Consider the following 17859-nt stretch of genomic DNA (forward strand, 5'->3'; position numbering starts at 1 on the left):
TTGCTGAGTTGGATAACATTTGACAGTTAACGGCTGTACCAGTTTAGGGTTTTGTTCTTACATTTGTCATAGGTGTACCGGTTTGTGATTTTTTATGATATTAATTCAATTTAACATTGGGTAAATTTGTCACAAGTGTACCAGTTTGAAGTTTTTGGTGGTCAAAAAATTAGTTTGAGGTAAATTTGTCGCAAAGATGCCAGTTTAGGGTTTTTCGTGATCAAAAAATTAATTTGAGATAAATTTATCGCAAATGTATCAGTTTGGGATTTTTCATGGTATTAACCTTTCTACTTAACTTGAGAATAATTTCGTATTTTAAGTGATTCATTGGAATCTAATGTTTTGACAACTGGGTATATAGAATGCCAAAAAGCTATGGGATTTTGCAGGAGAGCATTTTTCAATTTTGACAGTCACGAGGAAACTGAAGCACAAAAAACAAAGTTTCAAAGGAATTTCGGGATTCAATTAACGGAGGTCCTTCAAAATCTCATAATATATGGGTGATCGGTTTTAGAGTGTGTCGATTTCAATCCTGGTACCGAGAACCGGACCGAATAAGGTTGGCTCCCAATTTGTGAAATTAGGAACCGACCCTGTCTACTCTAGAACTCGACAATGTTTTTTCTTTTCTGAATTTCTTATTTTCTTTCTCAAAAATTTCTAAATATATTGAAAGTTAACTAATTACGGGGAAGTTATTAGTAAAAGAAGAGATTATTCTCACAATAACACATACTTTTTTCCTTTGCTGAATAAATATATATGTATATATACACACACTTTAAACCGACTCTGCTAGTTTGGTTCGGTTCTTCTCCAAGAACCAGGAATCAGACCGATTCCTGCAGCAACCATCCAAAACTAGCCAATTTGGTCCATTCCAATCTTGTTCTCATATTGGACTGAGACCGATACACACCCCTATAGTTGAGATGAGAGAATTTTGTGTATATTATTGTTTGAATGAATGTAGACTACAAGGCCAAGTCCCTTTATATAGGGAAAGAATGAATAGTAATGAACCCTAAAATATACATTATATCTAACATCCCCCCGCAAACTCAAGGTGAGTTGAAACAAGTCAACTGAAGTTTGGAGAGAAGATCTAGGAACCGCCCAGGTGGATGTGTCTTTGTGAAGATATCGGCAGTTTGATCAGCTGATGAAGTAAAAACAAGTCGTAGAGTGCCACGAAGAACATGATAGCGGATGAAGTGACAATCTATCTCAATGTGTTTGGTGCGTTCATGGAAAACATCATTATGTGCAATTTGGATAGCACTACGATTGTCGCAATGTAGGACTGTCCCACTATGATGACGGACTCCCATATCTTCCAGTAGCCATCGCAACCATAATAACTCCGATGTGGTATCAGCAAGAGCTCGATATTCAGCTTCTGTACTAGAACGAGCAACAGTGGATTGTTTCTTGCTACGCCAGGAGATAAGTGAAGTGCCTAAGAAAAAACAGTAACCCGTAGTGGAGCGACGATCTTGAGGGTCACCACCCCAATCAGCATCTGAATAGGCAGTCAACTCCAATGTCGAATGAGCAGAAAAGTGAAGGCCATGAAATAACGTACCCTTGACATAGCGAAGAATACGAAGAACTGCAGCAAAGTGAGTTGTACGAGGCGTTGTCATGTACTGACTGACAATATGAACAGCATAAGCGATGTCAGGGCGAGTAACAGTAAGATATATAAGACTGTCAACTAGCTGTCGATAGAGGGTGGGGTTTTGGAGAGGAGTCCCATCACCGGCATCAAATTTGGCATTGATCTCAAGAGGGGTCGTAACGACCGTGGTGTCCGTGAGTCCTGCTCGAGAAAGAAGATCAGTGGCATATTTGGCTTGCGAAAGATAATAACCGGATGTGTCTGAGGTAACCTCCAAGCCTAAAAAATAACTAAGTTGTCCAAGATCCTTCATCTCGAACTGTTGACTAAGATAATGCTTGAGTTTTGAAATTCTGGGACGATCATCACCAGTAATAACCATATCGTCGACATATAAGAGCAGCAGAATAGACCCATGAGAAGTATGTCGAACAAAAAGAGCGTGGTCATAGGGACTAGATTTAAAGCCAAGAGATGCCATGGTGGAGCTAAACTTGGAATACCATGCACGAGGAGATTGTTTCAATCCATATAATGCACGACGTAATCGACATACTTGGTGGGAAGAATGAGTGTAGCCAGGAGGAGGTACCATATAAACTTCCTCGGTGAGATCGCCATTGAGGAATGCATTTTTGACATCCATCTGAAATGTAGGCCAACGCTTAACAGCGGCGATAGCAAGGAGACTGCGAACAGAAGTAAGACGTGCAACAGGGGCAAAAGTCTCTTCATAGTCAATACCATATTCCTGAGTGAAGCCTTTCGCAACCAAGCGAGCTTTATAGCGGTCCACAGTACCATTTGCTTTTGTCTTAATCTTGTACACCCATTTACAGCCGACAGCGGACTTACCAAGAGGCAGAGCAACTAAATCCCAAGTATGAGATTTGTCTAAAGCTTGTAACTCATCTGCCATTGCCTTCTGCCAAAGAGGATTAGTACTAGCTTCTCTATATGTGCGAGGTTCATGAAGGGAAGCTATCGTAGAATAACAATGGTAATCTCGAAGCCGAACAGAAGGTTGACTTACTCTGGTGGGGCGACGATCAGAGGAGGAAGGAATGACCGGTGGTGGAGAATCCGCGGAAGGTGCAGACATGTCAGAGGTGGCCAAAGTGGAGTCATCAGAAGGCCCTGCTTCAAGATGAGGGAAAGATACATCTGGAATGGAAGAGTCAGATGTGGATGGAAGTGTGGTATCTTCTGGAAATAAGTCCACGGAAGGATTGGTAAAGAAAGGAACATGAGCAGAAGGGTCAAACAGATAAATAGAAGAGAACATCTTGTGTTCCCAAAAGGTGACATGACGGGACACACGAAGACGGTTGGAAGTGGGATCCCAACATCGATACCCTTTGTGCTCAATGCCATATCCAAGGAAGCAGCATACATGGGCACGAGGTTCTAATTTCGTGCGCTCATGTGGATGAAGGTGCACAAAACAGGCACTACCAAATACACGTAAAAGAGTGTAATTTGGGACACTACCATACAAACGCTCGTAAGGAGAGATGTGACCTATAATAGGTGATGGAGTACGATTTATAGTGTAAACAGCAGTGTGACAAGCTTCCCCCCAAAAACGTTCAGGACAAGAGGCAGAGATGAGTAAGGTGCATACTACATCTAAGATATGCCTATGCTTACGTTCAGCTCTACCATTTTGTTGAGAGGTGCTAGGGCAAGAGCGATGAATGATAGTACCATTTTGAGAAAGAATCCGAAGAAATTCGGTATCTCTATATTCCATAGCATTATCAGTACGAAAAATCTTAATATCCCGTGAAAATTGGGTTTTAACCATAGCAACGAAATCACGATAAATACGAGAAAGTTCAGAACGATTTTTCATAAGATAAAGCCAAGTATACCGAGAATGGTCATCCACAAAAATGACAAAATAGCGAGAGCCACCCATGGTGGGAGTGGGAGATGGTCCCCATATATCAGAGTGAATGAGATCAAACGGAGCATGGGATACAGAATCACTTGTCTGAAACGGTAAAGCATGATGTTTTCCCAACTTACATGGCAGACAGTCAAAATGTTTAGTGTCAACGGAACCTAAATGACCACTTGAAATTAAAGAGTTTAACCTAGAAAAGGAAGCATGACCTAACCTAGAATGCCAAGTTTCAGATGACACTGTGGCAGCACAAGTAGAAAAAGAGGGCGGAATATTTAGGGAAACAAGCTCAAAGAGGCGCCCCACTTTACGGCCTGTCCCAAGTGTCTGTCCCGTCCGAGGATCCTGCACATGACAACCATGAGAAGAGAAGTGAATATCAAGACCAAGTTCACACAATTGGCCGACAGAGATCAAGTTGAGTGAGAGTTTAGGAACGAGGAAGGTGTTAGTTAAAGATAATGTAGATGTAGAAATGTTTCCTGTATGACTAACACTCATATGTGAATTATCAGCAGTAAGAATATGAGGTGCATGTGAAGCGGAGGATTTAAACTGAAATAAGGCAGAATTGGATGTCATGTGATTGCAACAAGCAGAATCAAAGAACCAAGAATCAGAAATACCTGGAGCAGTAGACATAGCAGAAGTGCTAGGAATAGAAGGGATAAAGGTACCAGATTCTCGGAGAACGGTACGAAGATCCTCTAGAGACACTAGTGTGTGGGACGATCCATGGGAAGAAGCTTCGACAATGGCAGCATTGGCAGATGGACGGACAGAGGGTCCTCGGCTACGAGGTTGAGTGGTCGATCCTGTGGGTTGCATAGGCCGTAGCCGATAACAATTCGATGCCAAATGACCATGTCGACGACAATGTTTGCAAAATGGACGTCGCATGGAAGAAGAACTCGGAGTGGCAAGGACTGCATCCGTCGGTGTGGATATGGGCACAGTAGGACGTTGCGTTTTCAAGGTGGCCAATCGAGTCTCCTCATTCAATAAATCTGATATAACTGTCTCAAGAGAAGGAAAAGGATCTCTATGTAGAATGGAGGCTCTCACAGGTTCAAACTCATCATTCAGAGCCATCAAAAATTGCATGATACGAATACGATCACGATGTTCAGCAGCTCTACGAATATTACCATCCCCTTCCATGCGTGGTTCACACAAGGTCAACTGATCCCAAATAGCATGCATGGATGATAGAAAATCATTAATAGATTGACCGGGCTCCTGACGCATGTGATATAAAGTCCCTAACAACCGATACTGATGGGAAACATTTGAACTAGAATAACGACGATCAAGAAGATCCCAAGCTTCTTTTGCTGTATTAAAAAGGCCAAACTGGAGTCGGATAGATGGGATCGAAGTATTTCGAAACCATGTGAGAATCTGGTGATGTCTGCTATCCCATTCATTCAATCGATCCACAAATTTATCATCAGTTTCTTCAGTAATTCTAGTAGGTACCCTAATTTCTCCAGTGACATAACGCCAAAGCTGACGTCCTTTCAAGAAACTTGATATTTCTTGAGACCATAAAATATAATTAGAACCATTCAAAATAGTCTGAATTGGCATTGAGACTTCCATTCTATCCATGATATGCACTTCACTATTATGGAATCAGCAGAATCTAATATACCGAGAGCTGATATGACAAAAATAATAGCAAAAACGAACTCAGGACGTCGGAATACCTCAAGAACCGGTCGGAAATCACCGGAAACCGATAAGAAAATGGTCGAAACGGCCAGAAAATCGACAGAACCGGCCTGGGCTAAACCGGTCAATGACGGTCAACGGTCGGTCAACGATCGGTCAAATGGATGACGTGGCAGATGGCGTGGCAGATGACGTCCGCTGGGGCGTGTGCCGGGCACGTGCGGGCGCGTGCCAGCTGGGGGAGGCGCGTGGATCTCACGCGCAGGCCTTGGGGCGGCGCGTGAGGGCGCGTCTGGAGGCGAAAAGAGACGAAACTTGACTGGCTGACTATACTGAGGGCGGCGAGTCGTGGGTTGGTGTTGGTTTTTGGAAAGACACGGCAGAGGATGTCCAAAACACCGGTGAACAGCAATGGGCTACCTGGGTCCGAAGTGCGGCGGCGCGTGGCGGTGCGTGCAGTGGCGTCCGGCGGCTGTTGGCGATGAAATTTCAGGACGTGGGTCGTCTGAGGGCGGCGAGTCTGCTGGTGGTCTCGGTTTTCCGAAATGAGCAGCGGAAGTATACCGAGCAGTGACGAAAAGCTTCGGTCTTGTCGGAGAACCGGGGCGGCGCGGCCGGTGCGGCTGGCGTCGTGGCGGCCACGGTGTGGCAGGCTCGATGGGCGCTCCTCAGGTAACAATGTAGCTCTGATACCAAGTTGAGATGAGAGAATTTTGTGTATATTATTGTTTGAATAAATTTAGACTACAAGGCCAAGTCCCTTTATATAGGGAAAGAATGAATAGTAATGAACCCTAAAATATACATTATATCTAACACCTATCATCAAGTAATCAAATGATGAAAATCTCAGTTTTCAAAGACTTTGTGCCTATCGTACGTAGTGTTTGCTCTAAACATGAGCTACTCATAACTTATGTTTCACTTACCTATGATAACTTTTCAAGTCCGAGGGAATTATTTTCACTCGATAACAACGTTATTTACTTGTTCATACATTACTTATGAAAACATTCATTTAGTTAATTACCTTATTGGAGTGTGGTTTACAAGATATTATAACAAACAAAAAAAAGTAGCGAAATCCGCATAGTTTTTACTTTGACTTTCTATTTATAGTCCAGGAACACAGACATGAAAATCCGCTCATCTTGAGGTCCATAAAACACCATGCAATCCGCATGAATCGATTAAATCCGAACTTTTCGCCTGAGCATGCAATCCTAACCTGGAACAACTTTTATGCAGTTGATAGGATTCAAATGAGTGACATCTAATTCTTTAGTTGGAAAACTCTGTAGTCCCATAAAAAAGTCCGCAAACCTAGGAGATTGAACTTATGCTATCGATGTTCCTGAGTGACCAAATAATTTTCATGTGCAAAATTATGTAGGGAGAATCTTTCTAGTTGACTTACAAGTTAGTGGTCTGTTTTAGTGGTTTAATTACTAAAGCACGTTGGATTGCCATGTACTCAACATTAAACTTAAAAGCAACAACAGCGCATTACATCAAGATTAGCATTAACAAATAAACAAATAAACACAATGCCAATGGACTCAAAGTCAACCATGGAACATAAAAATAGAAAGATAAAGAGCTGATAAGTATCGAAAGATGTACTAGGGATGGTATATCCAAGACAAGATGTAATTTACGGACTTCACCAAAGTTAACTTGAAAATGCACCCATCTTTTTTTTTTTACAAGCCCCGAAAAGTAGGGAAGAAATTAGCTCCTAAATATATCAATCACTGCCGAATTAAGTTTCAAACCTATACTCAACATAACAAAATCCAGTCGGTCAAGTGATACTTGTGTGCAAATTAGACACACGACACGTATTTTGTCTTACCTTTGTGTTTCGGCCGAGCCACCCAAGATTTCGCCTCGTGTTTTACCTAATCCATGAAGCATTTCATGAATCCGGGTTTATCAGAATTCCCGTGTCAAAAAAAAAGGAAAGAAAATCCGCATTTAATCAGACATGCAACACTTTCTTGCCGCGTGTTTTACCTAATCCATGAAGCATTTCGTGAATCCGGGTTTATTGGAATTCCCGTGTCAAAAAAAAAAGGAAAAATTCTAAATAAGAGCTTGAAGTGGATTTTATGTCAAATAAGGACTTGAAGTGTCCTCATTTTCTCAAATAAAAGTATGAAGTGGATTTTGTTTTAAATAAAAGCCTAAAGTGGCTATATTTGTTTCAAAAAAGGGCATGACTTTCCCAATGATAAGGGCATTTTCGTCTTTTAACTTTTTTTGAATTTCTTTCTTTTTTTCCTTTCTTTTTTTTCTTTTTAATTCCTTTTTCCTTTTTTTCTGATTTTCCCTTTGTTCTTCGCCAATGGCCGGTTTCGATGGCCAGCCAGCCACTAGTTAAGCTCGGGAAGGGCTAGGCGAGGGTTGCCCCCACCCGATCTGGCGAGGGCCACCCTCGTCGGCAACAGGCGAGGGACGGCCTCACCTAGGCGAGGTGACCCCCACCTTTGGGTGAGGTCGCCCTCGTCGACCATGAGCGAGGCCGGCCCTCGCCAGATCTAGGCGAGGGTCGCCTCCCTAGCTACCAGCGAGGACGGCCTCGCCTTCGCGAGGCGACCTTCGCCCTAGGTGAGGTCGCCCTCGCCCAGGGCGAGGGTCGCCTCGCCCAACCGGCCACCGGCGAAGAACAAAAACAAAACCAGAAAAAAGAAAATAAAGGAAAATAGAAGGAAAAAGGGAAAAAGAAGAAAAAGAAAAATAATTAAAAATTAAAAATTAAAAATATTTTTTGACAAAAATACCCTTGACCGGCTGGATTTGGAGAGATCGGGTCCTTATTTGATACTGCCATAGCCACTTCATATCCTTATTTGAGACTTTCATGCCACTTCAGGTTTTTATTTGACACAAAATTCACTTTAGATTTTTATTTGGGAAAATGAGGGCATTTTGAGTACTTATTTGAAATTTTTTTCAAGAAGAAAAGAAAATTCACATTTAGTTACTTTCTCGGCCACATGACCCACCTGGGGCTATCCTCACGCCTCTGTCTCTCCCTCATAGTCATTATAAAATGACGGTCTCGTGACACGACGCAACGAGCCATTTTGCCACTCCCATCGACATTCGCTTCTGACGAAAACCTCCTGGAAAGTCCTGCTCTGCTCGCACTCGAGCGAGAGAGTGAGAGTGAGAGAGATGGCGGTCGGAGGGTTCGCCGTCGACGGCGGCAACGTCGACGGCCTCGGCGGCAAGATAACGCTGTCGGTGGTGATCACCTGCGTCGTGGCGGCGACGAGCGGGCTCATCTTCGGGTACGACATCGGGATTTCAGGTGCGTCTTCTGCCCCTCCCTCTCCTCTGTCCAGTTTCTCCACCGTGAAAAATGGCGTGTCACGTCCGACGATCTCAGGATCTTTCATCATGTACTTTGTGCACTGACTCCCATCCGCTGCTGTCTTCGAACGATATTAATACGCGCTTTGTATGTGGGGCCGTTTGAACTGGGGGGCGATCGAATCGAAGCAGTCGTACTGGAAACTGCTGATGAATCGCCATCGTGTCTCCTTCCAGCAATAAATGCGAAAAAACATCAAAATTCATCTCTTCACAGTTTCAATTATTGAAAGCTCCGATGTTCTCCATCGACACCCTCTGTAGCTTCAGCTCCATGAACGGACTTGAATTTGACTCCACGCGTTGTTGCTGCGAGGTGGATGCTGGTTTCAACTGCTGTCGTTCGGATGAACCGATGATATTGGAATTTTTTGAAGAGCAGAGAGTGCGTTGTTTGACTGTTAGCTCATCCAGGCTCAGGAAATTAATTAAAAAATACATTAAAAATAATTTATATATAATATATATTATATAGTCAAAAAGCTGATGTTCATCTGCCCTCTTGCATGGACCTCTCCGAGGTTGGAAGCTAATGATTTGTTACCCTGTCCCATCCACGCTGTGGGAATAGGTAGAGAGAAGAGGGAGTGGCGGTCCATTTCGTTTACCTAAATCTCAAAATATTTTTTTCAAAATTTTTTGGCACAATCGCTTGATTGAAACAGTGATTATAGATGATTGCATGTTTTCTTTAATGATTTCCAATTTTGTTTTTCTTCCCGGGGGGATCCGTTAGTTAAAATGATCTGGTCGCTATAGTTCGAAACCGAGAAAAATGTAAAGAGCTAAGTTGTGTTCAATGATCTCGGCCTTTCGTATTTGATACGAGTCAAAATCCATGCGAACTTTACTTTATACCTTGCATCCCAATGTGATATGTAGATATCTATATACTCTTATGGTTGGTGCAAGTTAATGATCTAATGATCTGGATGTTAAAGCTGTTTTCATCTTGAGGAGATTCTTTTATATTTTAGGATACTTCGACCCAAAAAAAAAAACATTTGGGATTGTGGTAGTAGGTTGCCATCAACATCTAACACGATTTTCTTATCTGTAATTATGGCAAAAAATGAAATTGACTATTATCGGTTGATTATACCACGTTAGCCATTTAATGACATTAAGTTTATGACCTTTTTTTCGCAGAGCATAGAGACCTATTTTGTAAAAGTATAGCGAGTCCTAGGCATACTTCATTCCCACCGCACTCTCCGTCACGTAGCTATATCAGGCAAGTTTGCTAAATTAGATGCCACGTGATTACTCGCACAAGCAAGTTTTGGAGTGAATGGGGAGATGAAAATTGCATGAAAAAACCGTATGAAAAGTCAACGCATGGGTGAAAGAGGAAAATTGTCCAGCCCAAGATGATAATTGTGCCTTGTTAGATGAACGTGGACTGTTCGTCCGTAGCCCCAAAGTAAAGCTAGGCATGAGCCGATAGGGTTGGCTTGCTCTTTAAGCATTTGCAGATGGGCAGTAGCATTCGACCAAAAATAAAAAAAGAGATAGTCGGTAGCAGACGACAACACGGAGGAATCCTAGAAAAATTATGAGTTAATATCACGAAAGATCAAAAATTGATATATTTGTGATAAATTTATCTCAAATTAATTTTTTGATCACTAAAAACTTCAAACTGGTACATCTGTGACAAATTTACCCTTCATTAATTTTTATTAAATTTTATTGCTGAGTTGGATGACACGTGGCAGTTAACGAATGTAGCAATTTAGGATTTTACCCCTCTATTGGTCACATGTTTATCAATTTGTAATTTTTTATGGTATTAATCCAATTTATCTGAGGATATATTTGTCATAAGTGTACCAGTTTCGGAGTTTTGGAGGCCAGAAAATTATTTTGGAGTAAATTTGTCATAGGTGTATCAGTTTAGGGCTTTTGGTGATCAAAAAATTAATTTGAAGTAAATTTATCATAGATATACCGATTTGGAGTTGTTCGTGGTATTAACCCACAAATTAATGTAGTATATTTGTGAATCCTACTAGCATGATCCCTTTGACGATGGAGGGCCGCGAGCTTTTCAAGTCGAATATTGGAAACCAAGCAGATCAGTTGCTCTTTATTTTCATGCCTTTTCTCTACTTTAATGGTGTTCTTTGCATCCCCCTATGTTATTTCACGTGCAAAAAAATAAGTACTAAAAAATAAGTACGGCCCTTGAACTCACCTCTTTTTGACCAATATATGTATTTTCATGAAGAGAATCCACAAATATGAAAATCTACAAACTTATTGTAAATGGCTTGTTTAAAAAACCACCAATGGTGTTGTTTTCACATAAGTGGATTTGTAACTTTATTTTGTTTCAGGTAACTGCTCCTACATAATTTTAAGTTTTTGTAAAATGGGTAAAGAAATTATTACCACGGTAAACGGAAAAAATAGACTTTATTCCTCGCGTACAGTATAAACTCTTCAATTTATTCATGGAATGTCAACTAGTCAATTTCTGTATGCACAAGTGAATTTATTCATGTAATGCCGACCAACAATCTCGTATGTGCACGAGCCTTGACATCAATTTTGGGCCTTATTTGGGGACATTTACACCTAGTCAATGCAAAAATTTATGCAAGAATTGCAGTATGTGGATAATGGTCTAAACTGTTTCTTTTGATGAGATTCATTGCAATCAAGAACAGAGCGATATGACTTTTACTGTACTAACAGATAGATGGTGCAAACTTGCAATTAATCTGTGCAGGGGGTGTCACTACAATGGCTCCGTTCTTGAAGAAATTCTTCCCAGCGGTACTAAGGAAGGCTGCCGAGGCCAAAACGAACATGTACTGCATTTACAACAGCCAAGTCCTGACGGCATTCACGTCCTCACTCTACATCGCGGGGTTGGCTTCATCCCTCTTGGCGAGCCGCCTCACCGCGGCGTTCGGCCGGAGAAACATAATGATCCTCGGCGGCTGCACCTTCCTTGCTGGGGCCGCCATCAACGGCGGTGCTACCAACATAGCCATGCTCATCCTTGGGCGTATCTTGCTCGGGTTTGGTGTCGGCTTTACTAATCAGGTACTAGTTCATTTGCTGTTTTACTATGTTCCTTTTTCAAGACCATATATCAAGGTTATTCACTTGTACTCCTGATTTCATGATTAAGGTTTAGCTATTCTGAAATTGCTGGTAGGTTTGGGCTCCAAATTTATGATCAATTAAAATATAGAACTTGCATTTGGACTCTTTGTCGATAATTATATGTATTCAGTTGATATTTTTTGTGATCGACGGGACATATATAAATGTATTAGGTTACTATTATGATCAAGTTCATTTTATATATGTTGGTGGAGACTTGATAGGTTAGAGAAATGTACACTACTAAAATTCTCAAGGATAATATCTATATGCTAGTCTTTTGTTCAGCGATAAATAATTGATAATAAATTAATTATTGACTATTGAAAATGATGGGTTTAATCAAATCCATGCTTTAGATTCAATTTAGCTTATAAATTGGATTCATGCAATATACCCTTCTTTTTGGAAGAGAATTGTCATCCGAATAGTTAAAGATGATAATTGTATCTCAGGCAACTCCAGTGTACCTCTCCGAGATGGCCCCGCCGAAGTGGCGCGGTGCCTTCAACACCGGCTTCCAATTCTTCATAGGCATTGGGGTGGTCTCCGCCAACTGCATAAACTATGGCACCGCCAAGCACAGCTGGGGGTGGCGCCTCTCCCTTGGCCTCGCGGCGGCCCCGGCCGCCATCATGACCCTCGGCGCCCTCCTCATCTCCGACACTCCCGCGAGCCTTGTCGAGCGTGGCAAGCTCACTCAGGCAAAGCAAGCGCTCCTCAGGGTGCGGGGCCACGGCACCGACATCGAGCCCGAGCTCACGGAGCTCGTCAGGTGCAGCGAGACAGCAAAGGCCGCCAAGGAAGAGCCCTTTGTAACGATCTTCGAGAGGCAGTACAGGCCTCACCTGGTGATGTCGATAGCGATCCCGTTCTTTCAGCAAGTTACAGGGATCAACATCATTGCATTCTACGCACCTGTTTTGTTTCAGTCCGTTGGATTCGGAAGCGACTCCGCTCTGATAGCGGCTATAATACTTGGATTGGTGAACTTGGGATCGATTCTGGTGTCTACGTTTGTGGTGGATCGCTGTGGGCGGAGGTTTTTGTTCATTGAGGGTGGAGTGCAGATGTTCCTCTGTCAGGTACGTAATTAGCCCCCTAGCTTTATTAGCAATGCATGAGGCGTGATCCCACGCATGGAGAAAATAAAGAAGTAAAGTATTTTAAGGAGTAATGCTCAACATACAAGACTACGTTGAGACATTTATACGATCACTATGCTCAACCATCCGTCCATCTCGAGGTCCATCTTGAAATCGTAAATCCACATAAGCCCTTAAGTTAAACCTTGTTCGCTTATTGTTTAGGTTGGTGTGGCATGTGTCTTGGCTGCGACGACAGGCACTTCTGGCACGGAGCGCATCACCAAGGGCTACGCCATACTAGTGCTGGTGCTGATGTGCATCTACGCGGCCGGGTTCGGTTGGTCATGGGGTCCCCTAAGCTGGCTCATCCCGAGCGAGATATTCCCCATGAAGATTCGTCCCACGGGGCAAAGCATTAGCGTGGCCGTGAACTTCGCTGTCACGTTCGTGCTGTCGCAGACATTCTTAACCATGTTGTGCCACTTCAAGTTCGCAACTTTCCTGTTCTACGCCTCTTGGATCTCTGTGATGACGATCTTTGTGGTGTTCTTCTTGCCGGAGACGAAGGGGGTTCCACTGGACTCAATGCATGTGGTGTGGGAGAGGCATTGGTACTGGAAAAGGTTTGTTAACAAGGAATCATACTAGCTGTGTTTTGTCTCTGTGTTGATTTGAGGGGGAAAAAAGGCAGATACTGTCCTGAATTCTAGAGACACGAGGGTCGGTATGGGCAAGGAAATTTCATGTGTTCTTGATTTGGACGCAACATGCTTGAAGGAGCATAAATATGAAGAGTCTTCTAATGCTATAGAAATTCATGTATCTCATTTCATCGTGATGTTGTAAGATGTAGCAAGTTTTATTAATTCCAGGAACTATTTCAGTGCTTCATCGCCACTGCTAATCTTAGTACGAATTGGGTAACTCTGGCGCTGTAGGATGGACTTATGGCCTATAAGCATATAGTGTCAAAAGTCTTAAAAGAGGGGATCGACCCAAGATGCAGCAGGGGTAAAAGGTTCGACCAAAGCAGGTCACCGCATAGTCAGGCTTAGATCGACATACAAAATTTAAGCTTTTTGTATTGTCTAGAAAAGTTACGAACAGAGAATTTATGTATCACATGCATCCACTTCGCCTAAACATTGTCACGATGACCCTACTAATTGCATTACCGAATAGAGCACTCTTTCTTGAACGGCTTAGAGAAAGCTGAGACCTCTGGCATAGAGGTTATGATCGAGAAGCAATCAATCCAACAAAATTGAATGGTCATGTTCATAGGGCAACTTTTAAGTACTGTAGAGGCCAAGTGTTCTTCCATCGGGGAACAGGAAAGAGCAGACCTAGTTGTAACTCTGATGCAAAACTGTGGTTTTTGCTGTCTTACTTCATGTATATGAATCGCGACCCAATGCCAGATATCTGCAGTGTGATTATGAGTGATGGACAAGTCAAGTTGAGAAGCATACGTCCCTACCGTCCCACTTGTAGTTCCTGTCAATGTACACGTTCATAAAGACTGCCAGTATCTTGCAATGTCAACGTTCTTGGGGCTAGGCTTGAGCGTTTCCATCACTTGCATCTGTCGGTTTCGGGAAAAATTACCAAAACTGTCCTAAACCTATTGCAATTGTGCCAATTCAGTCATAAACTTTTTTTTGCCAATTCAGTCCTAAACCTTTTGTATTTGTGCCAGTTCAATCCATCTGGCAAATTTTAGCCTGCCGGCGCTGATGTGGACGCCGGCTGGCGCTAGCTCTCCGGCCGATGCTGACGCGACATTTTTTTATTTTTATTTTTTTTTTCCTTTTCTTCTTCCCCTGGCCAGTCCGGCGTCCGACGACCGGCCAAGGGCTAGGGCCGGCGACACTGGTCGCCAGCCACTAATGAGGCTCGCCCTCGCTGTCGAGGGCGAGGGTGAGCCTCAACCTCGTCGTCGTGGGCGAGGCCGCTCGGCCTCCCCCGGGTCTGGGGGAGGCCGAGCGGCCTTGCCATGGCCACTACTCGCCTCACCGCCGCCCAGATCTGTGGCGACGGTGAGGTCAAGCAGCCATGGCGAGGCCGCTCGACCTCGCCCAGACCTGGGGGAGGCCGAGCGGCCTCGCCACAGATCTGGGCGACGACGAGGTCGAGCAGCCTTGCCATGGCCGTTGCTCGGCCGACCTCGACCTCGACGGCGAGGGTGAGCCTCACCAGTGGCCGGCAACTAGTGTCACCAGCCCTAGCCCCTGGCCGATCGTTGGACCGACTAGGGGAAGAAGAAAAGGAAAAAAAAATTAAAAAAATTCGAAAAAATAAATAAATATATATTAAAAATGCCACGTCAACGTCGCCCGGTCAAAATTGGCCGGATGAACTAACCTGGCACAAATACAAAAGATTTAGGATTGAATTGGCCAAAAAAAAGTTTAGAACTGAATTGGCACAATTGTAATAGGTTTAGGACTATTTTGGTAATTTTCCTGTCTGTTTCATTTAATTGAATGCGTCACAGTCAGGGGGTGCAACTAGTTGAACATGTTGAGCGTCATGTAAACCATTTGAACACGTCGTGCGAACTTAGGCGAGGTTGGCCGGCTCCAGACTAGCTTACCATCGGCCAAATTTGGCCTTGCCAGCGACTTTGTGCAAGGTGAGAACATTTTCAGAATTATGAAAGTTTATCAAGAGCAAAGTTGGAAGAAGAATATTAGTATTCCGAAAATGCTTAAAGCCCAAAGCTCCTCCGGACTTGCTTTAGGCCAAATGCCTTTAAAAATGCAATTGCATCTTCCCAAAACTTTCCAAAAAATTTGCCAAATGATATTTGCATTTGCTCAAGAGATTCTGGGCTCCAAAGCCCCTTGGGAATGCAGTTCCCAAATAGCATTTGTATTTAGTGTTTGGCATGAAAATGATCTAAGGATAACTTTTGTTTCATTAACCTATGATAACTTTTCAAGTACTAGGGAATTATTTTCAGTCGAAAACGGTGTTTTTTAGTTGCTCATTCATTACTCGCAAAACATTCATTTAGTTAATTGGAGTACAGGTCATAGAATTTCATAACAATAAAACTAGCAAACTATGCATAGTTTTTACTATTTCTTTCTTTTTATTGTCTAAGAACACGGGCGTGGAATTTCGCTTACCTGGAAGTCCATAAAACACCATGCAATCCCCATGAATTGATTAATTTCGAACTTTGCGTCTGTGCATGCAATATTGACCCAGAGCAGCTTTTATGTAGTTGGTAAAATTCAAACAGGTTACCTCTAGTTCCTAAATTGAAAATCCCCCAAAGTCTCATAAAAAATTGCACAAACCTTGGGATTTCAACTTTTACCTTTGATGTTCCGCATGACCAATTAATTTTCAAGTACAAAATTATGTAAAGAGAATCTTTTAAGTTGAATTTCCAGGGCATTGGTCTGGTTTAGTGGTATAATTACTAGAGCACGTTGGATTACAATTTACTCAACATTAACCTTCAAACAACTACAGCACATTATTAAAAAATTAGCATAAAATATAATATATAAAAGCAATGCCAATGGACTCAAAGTCAACCATGGAACATAAAAAAAGAAAAGAACTAATAAGTAAAGAAAGATGTATCCAAGACAAGATGTAATACACGGACTTTATCAAAGTTGACTTGGAAAACCACCCATCTTTGTTTTTAGCTACCAAGCTAGTATTATTTTGCGGGATATGTAGGGCAGAAATTAGCTCCTAAACATATCAATCACTGGTCAACTACCGCTCTGTTTGTTTGGCAAAAATATTATGTTTCTAAAAAATAGTTTTTAAAAAGTCATTTTTTCGAAAAATGATAATATGTCCGATTCTTAGCTAAAATCTGAAAAATAAAAACAAAGCATTTTTGTCGTTTGGAATTTGATTTGATTTTCCTAAATAAACATAAACTATTTGTATGCTAGTGACTTGCGCATGGGTAGCCAAGGAACCAAGCATGAGCACGGGGTCCCGGGTGCGGCCTCGACCAACCCAAGCCTAGGCGCTAGTGACCCAATCTTAGGAGTGGGGACCTGGATGCGAGCGCTAGGGTCCGGACCTAGCCTCGATGGACGAGGTCCCAGGCCTCGGCCGCGATGGACCCAGCCATAAGCTCCAAAGTCTCAAGCATGGGAGCCGGTGTCCCGAGCCTCATCTTTGTTCACCAGTTTGAGCTCAGCCTCTTTAGACCTAGGCTTGGCCTCAATGAACCTTGATGGACCCTGTCCTAGCCTTTAGACCTAGGTCATTGTGAAGGGCTCAAGAACGAGTGTTGGGGTTCTCGTGCCCAAGTGCCGATATCTAATCATATTTTGAAAAATAATTTTCAATTTTTTTAAAGAGAAGATCATTTTCTTGAATTTAAACATAAGTTTTCCAATGATTGGGAAAACATTTCCATTGACTTTTTTTCCTAAGCGATCCAAACACTGAAAAATGAGGACAATATTTTCCATGAAACAAATGGAGCCTAAGTTTCAAACCTATACCGAAAAATAATATAGTCTAGTCGGACAAGTGAGACTTGCTTGTAGATTAGATGCACGGCACATGTTCAACCTTCAACACTATCAAATGCAAAATAACTTCATGTTTCGGCCAAGCCACCCAAGCTTTTGCCTCGTGTTTCACCCGATCAATGATTATTTTTTTATTCTTCTCTAACTCTCATTTCTCTCTTTTAAACTTTTGTTCTGCCTCTTTATAGAGCTGAAGGGTCGAACCCCACACTTAAAACTAAACTTACTAACCCCGCATCCAATTCCCTTACCACTAGGCCGCATGCCCAATGGGTACCCAATCCGTGAAATTATGGAGCATTTTATGAATACAGGTTTACGACCATTCTCGCATAGAAAAAAAAAAGAAGAAAGAAAATAGAGTGACTGAGATCCCGCATTTACTCGTCATGCAATACTTTCTTAGCCACATGACCTTAGGGGTGAGCATCGGTTCAGGATCAACCTTGGACTGACCCTATACCGGTCCAACCTGGTCAGTCCTAGTCCGGTTCCAAAGGGAGTGGGTCAGTCCCTGTTCCTAGGACCCCCGAAACCAACACTATG

General features: G+C 42.6%; 1 protein-coding gene across 1 annotated transcript; it reads left to right on the plus strand.

The window, feature by feature from the left end:
* Positions 1-8261: 8261 nt before the first annotated feature.
* Positions 8262-13682, plus strand: LOC115674991 (sugar transport protein 5-like). Its single transcript, XM_030597546.2, has 4 exons — positions 8262-8526; positions 11323-11642; positions 12161-12790; positions 13016-13682. Exons 1-4 carry the CDS (start codon positions 8391-8393, stop codon positions 13439-13441), a joined length of 1512 nt encoding a protein of 503 aa, XP_030453406.1. The 5' UTR covers positions 8262-8390; the 3' UTR covers positions 13442-13682.
* Positions 13683-17859: the final 4177 nt, after the last annotated feature.

The sequence above is a fragment of the Syzygium oleosum genome, unplaced genomic scaffold (assembly GCF_021117445.2).
Source record: "Syzygium oleosum isolate NSW1041296 unplaced genomic scaffold, Sole_v2.1 Sole_v2.13, whole genome shotgun sequence".
NCBI classification, from domain to species: domain Eukaryota; kingdom Viridiplantae; phylum Streptophyta; class Magnoliopsida; order Myrtales; family Myrtaceae; genus Syzygium; species Syzygium oleosum.

Coding starts and splice junctions, on each gene's coding strand:
- LOC115674991 (XM_030597546.2), top strand. CDS start 8,391: ATGGCGGTCGGAGGGTTCGCCGTCGACGGCGGCAACGTCGACGGCCTC. Junction 8,527..11,322: donor GTACGACATCGGGATTTCAG/GTGCGTCTTCTG, acceptor TAATCTGTGCAG/GGGGTGTCACTACAATGGCT. Junction 12,791..13,015: donor TGCAGATGTTCCTCTGTCAG/GTACGTAATTAG, acceptor CTTATTGTTTAG/GTTGGTGTGGCATGTGTCTT.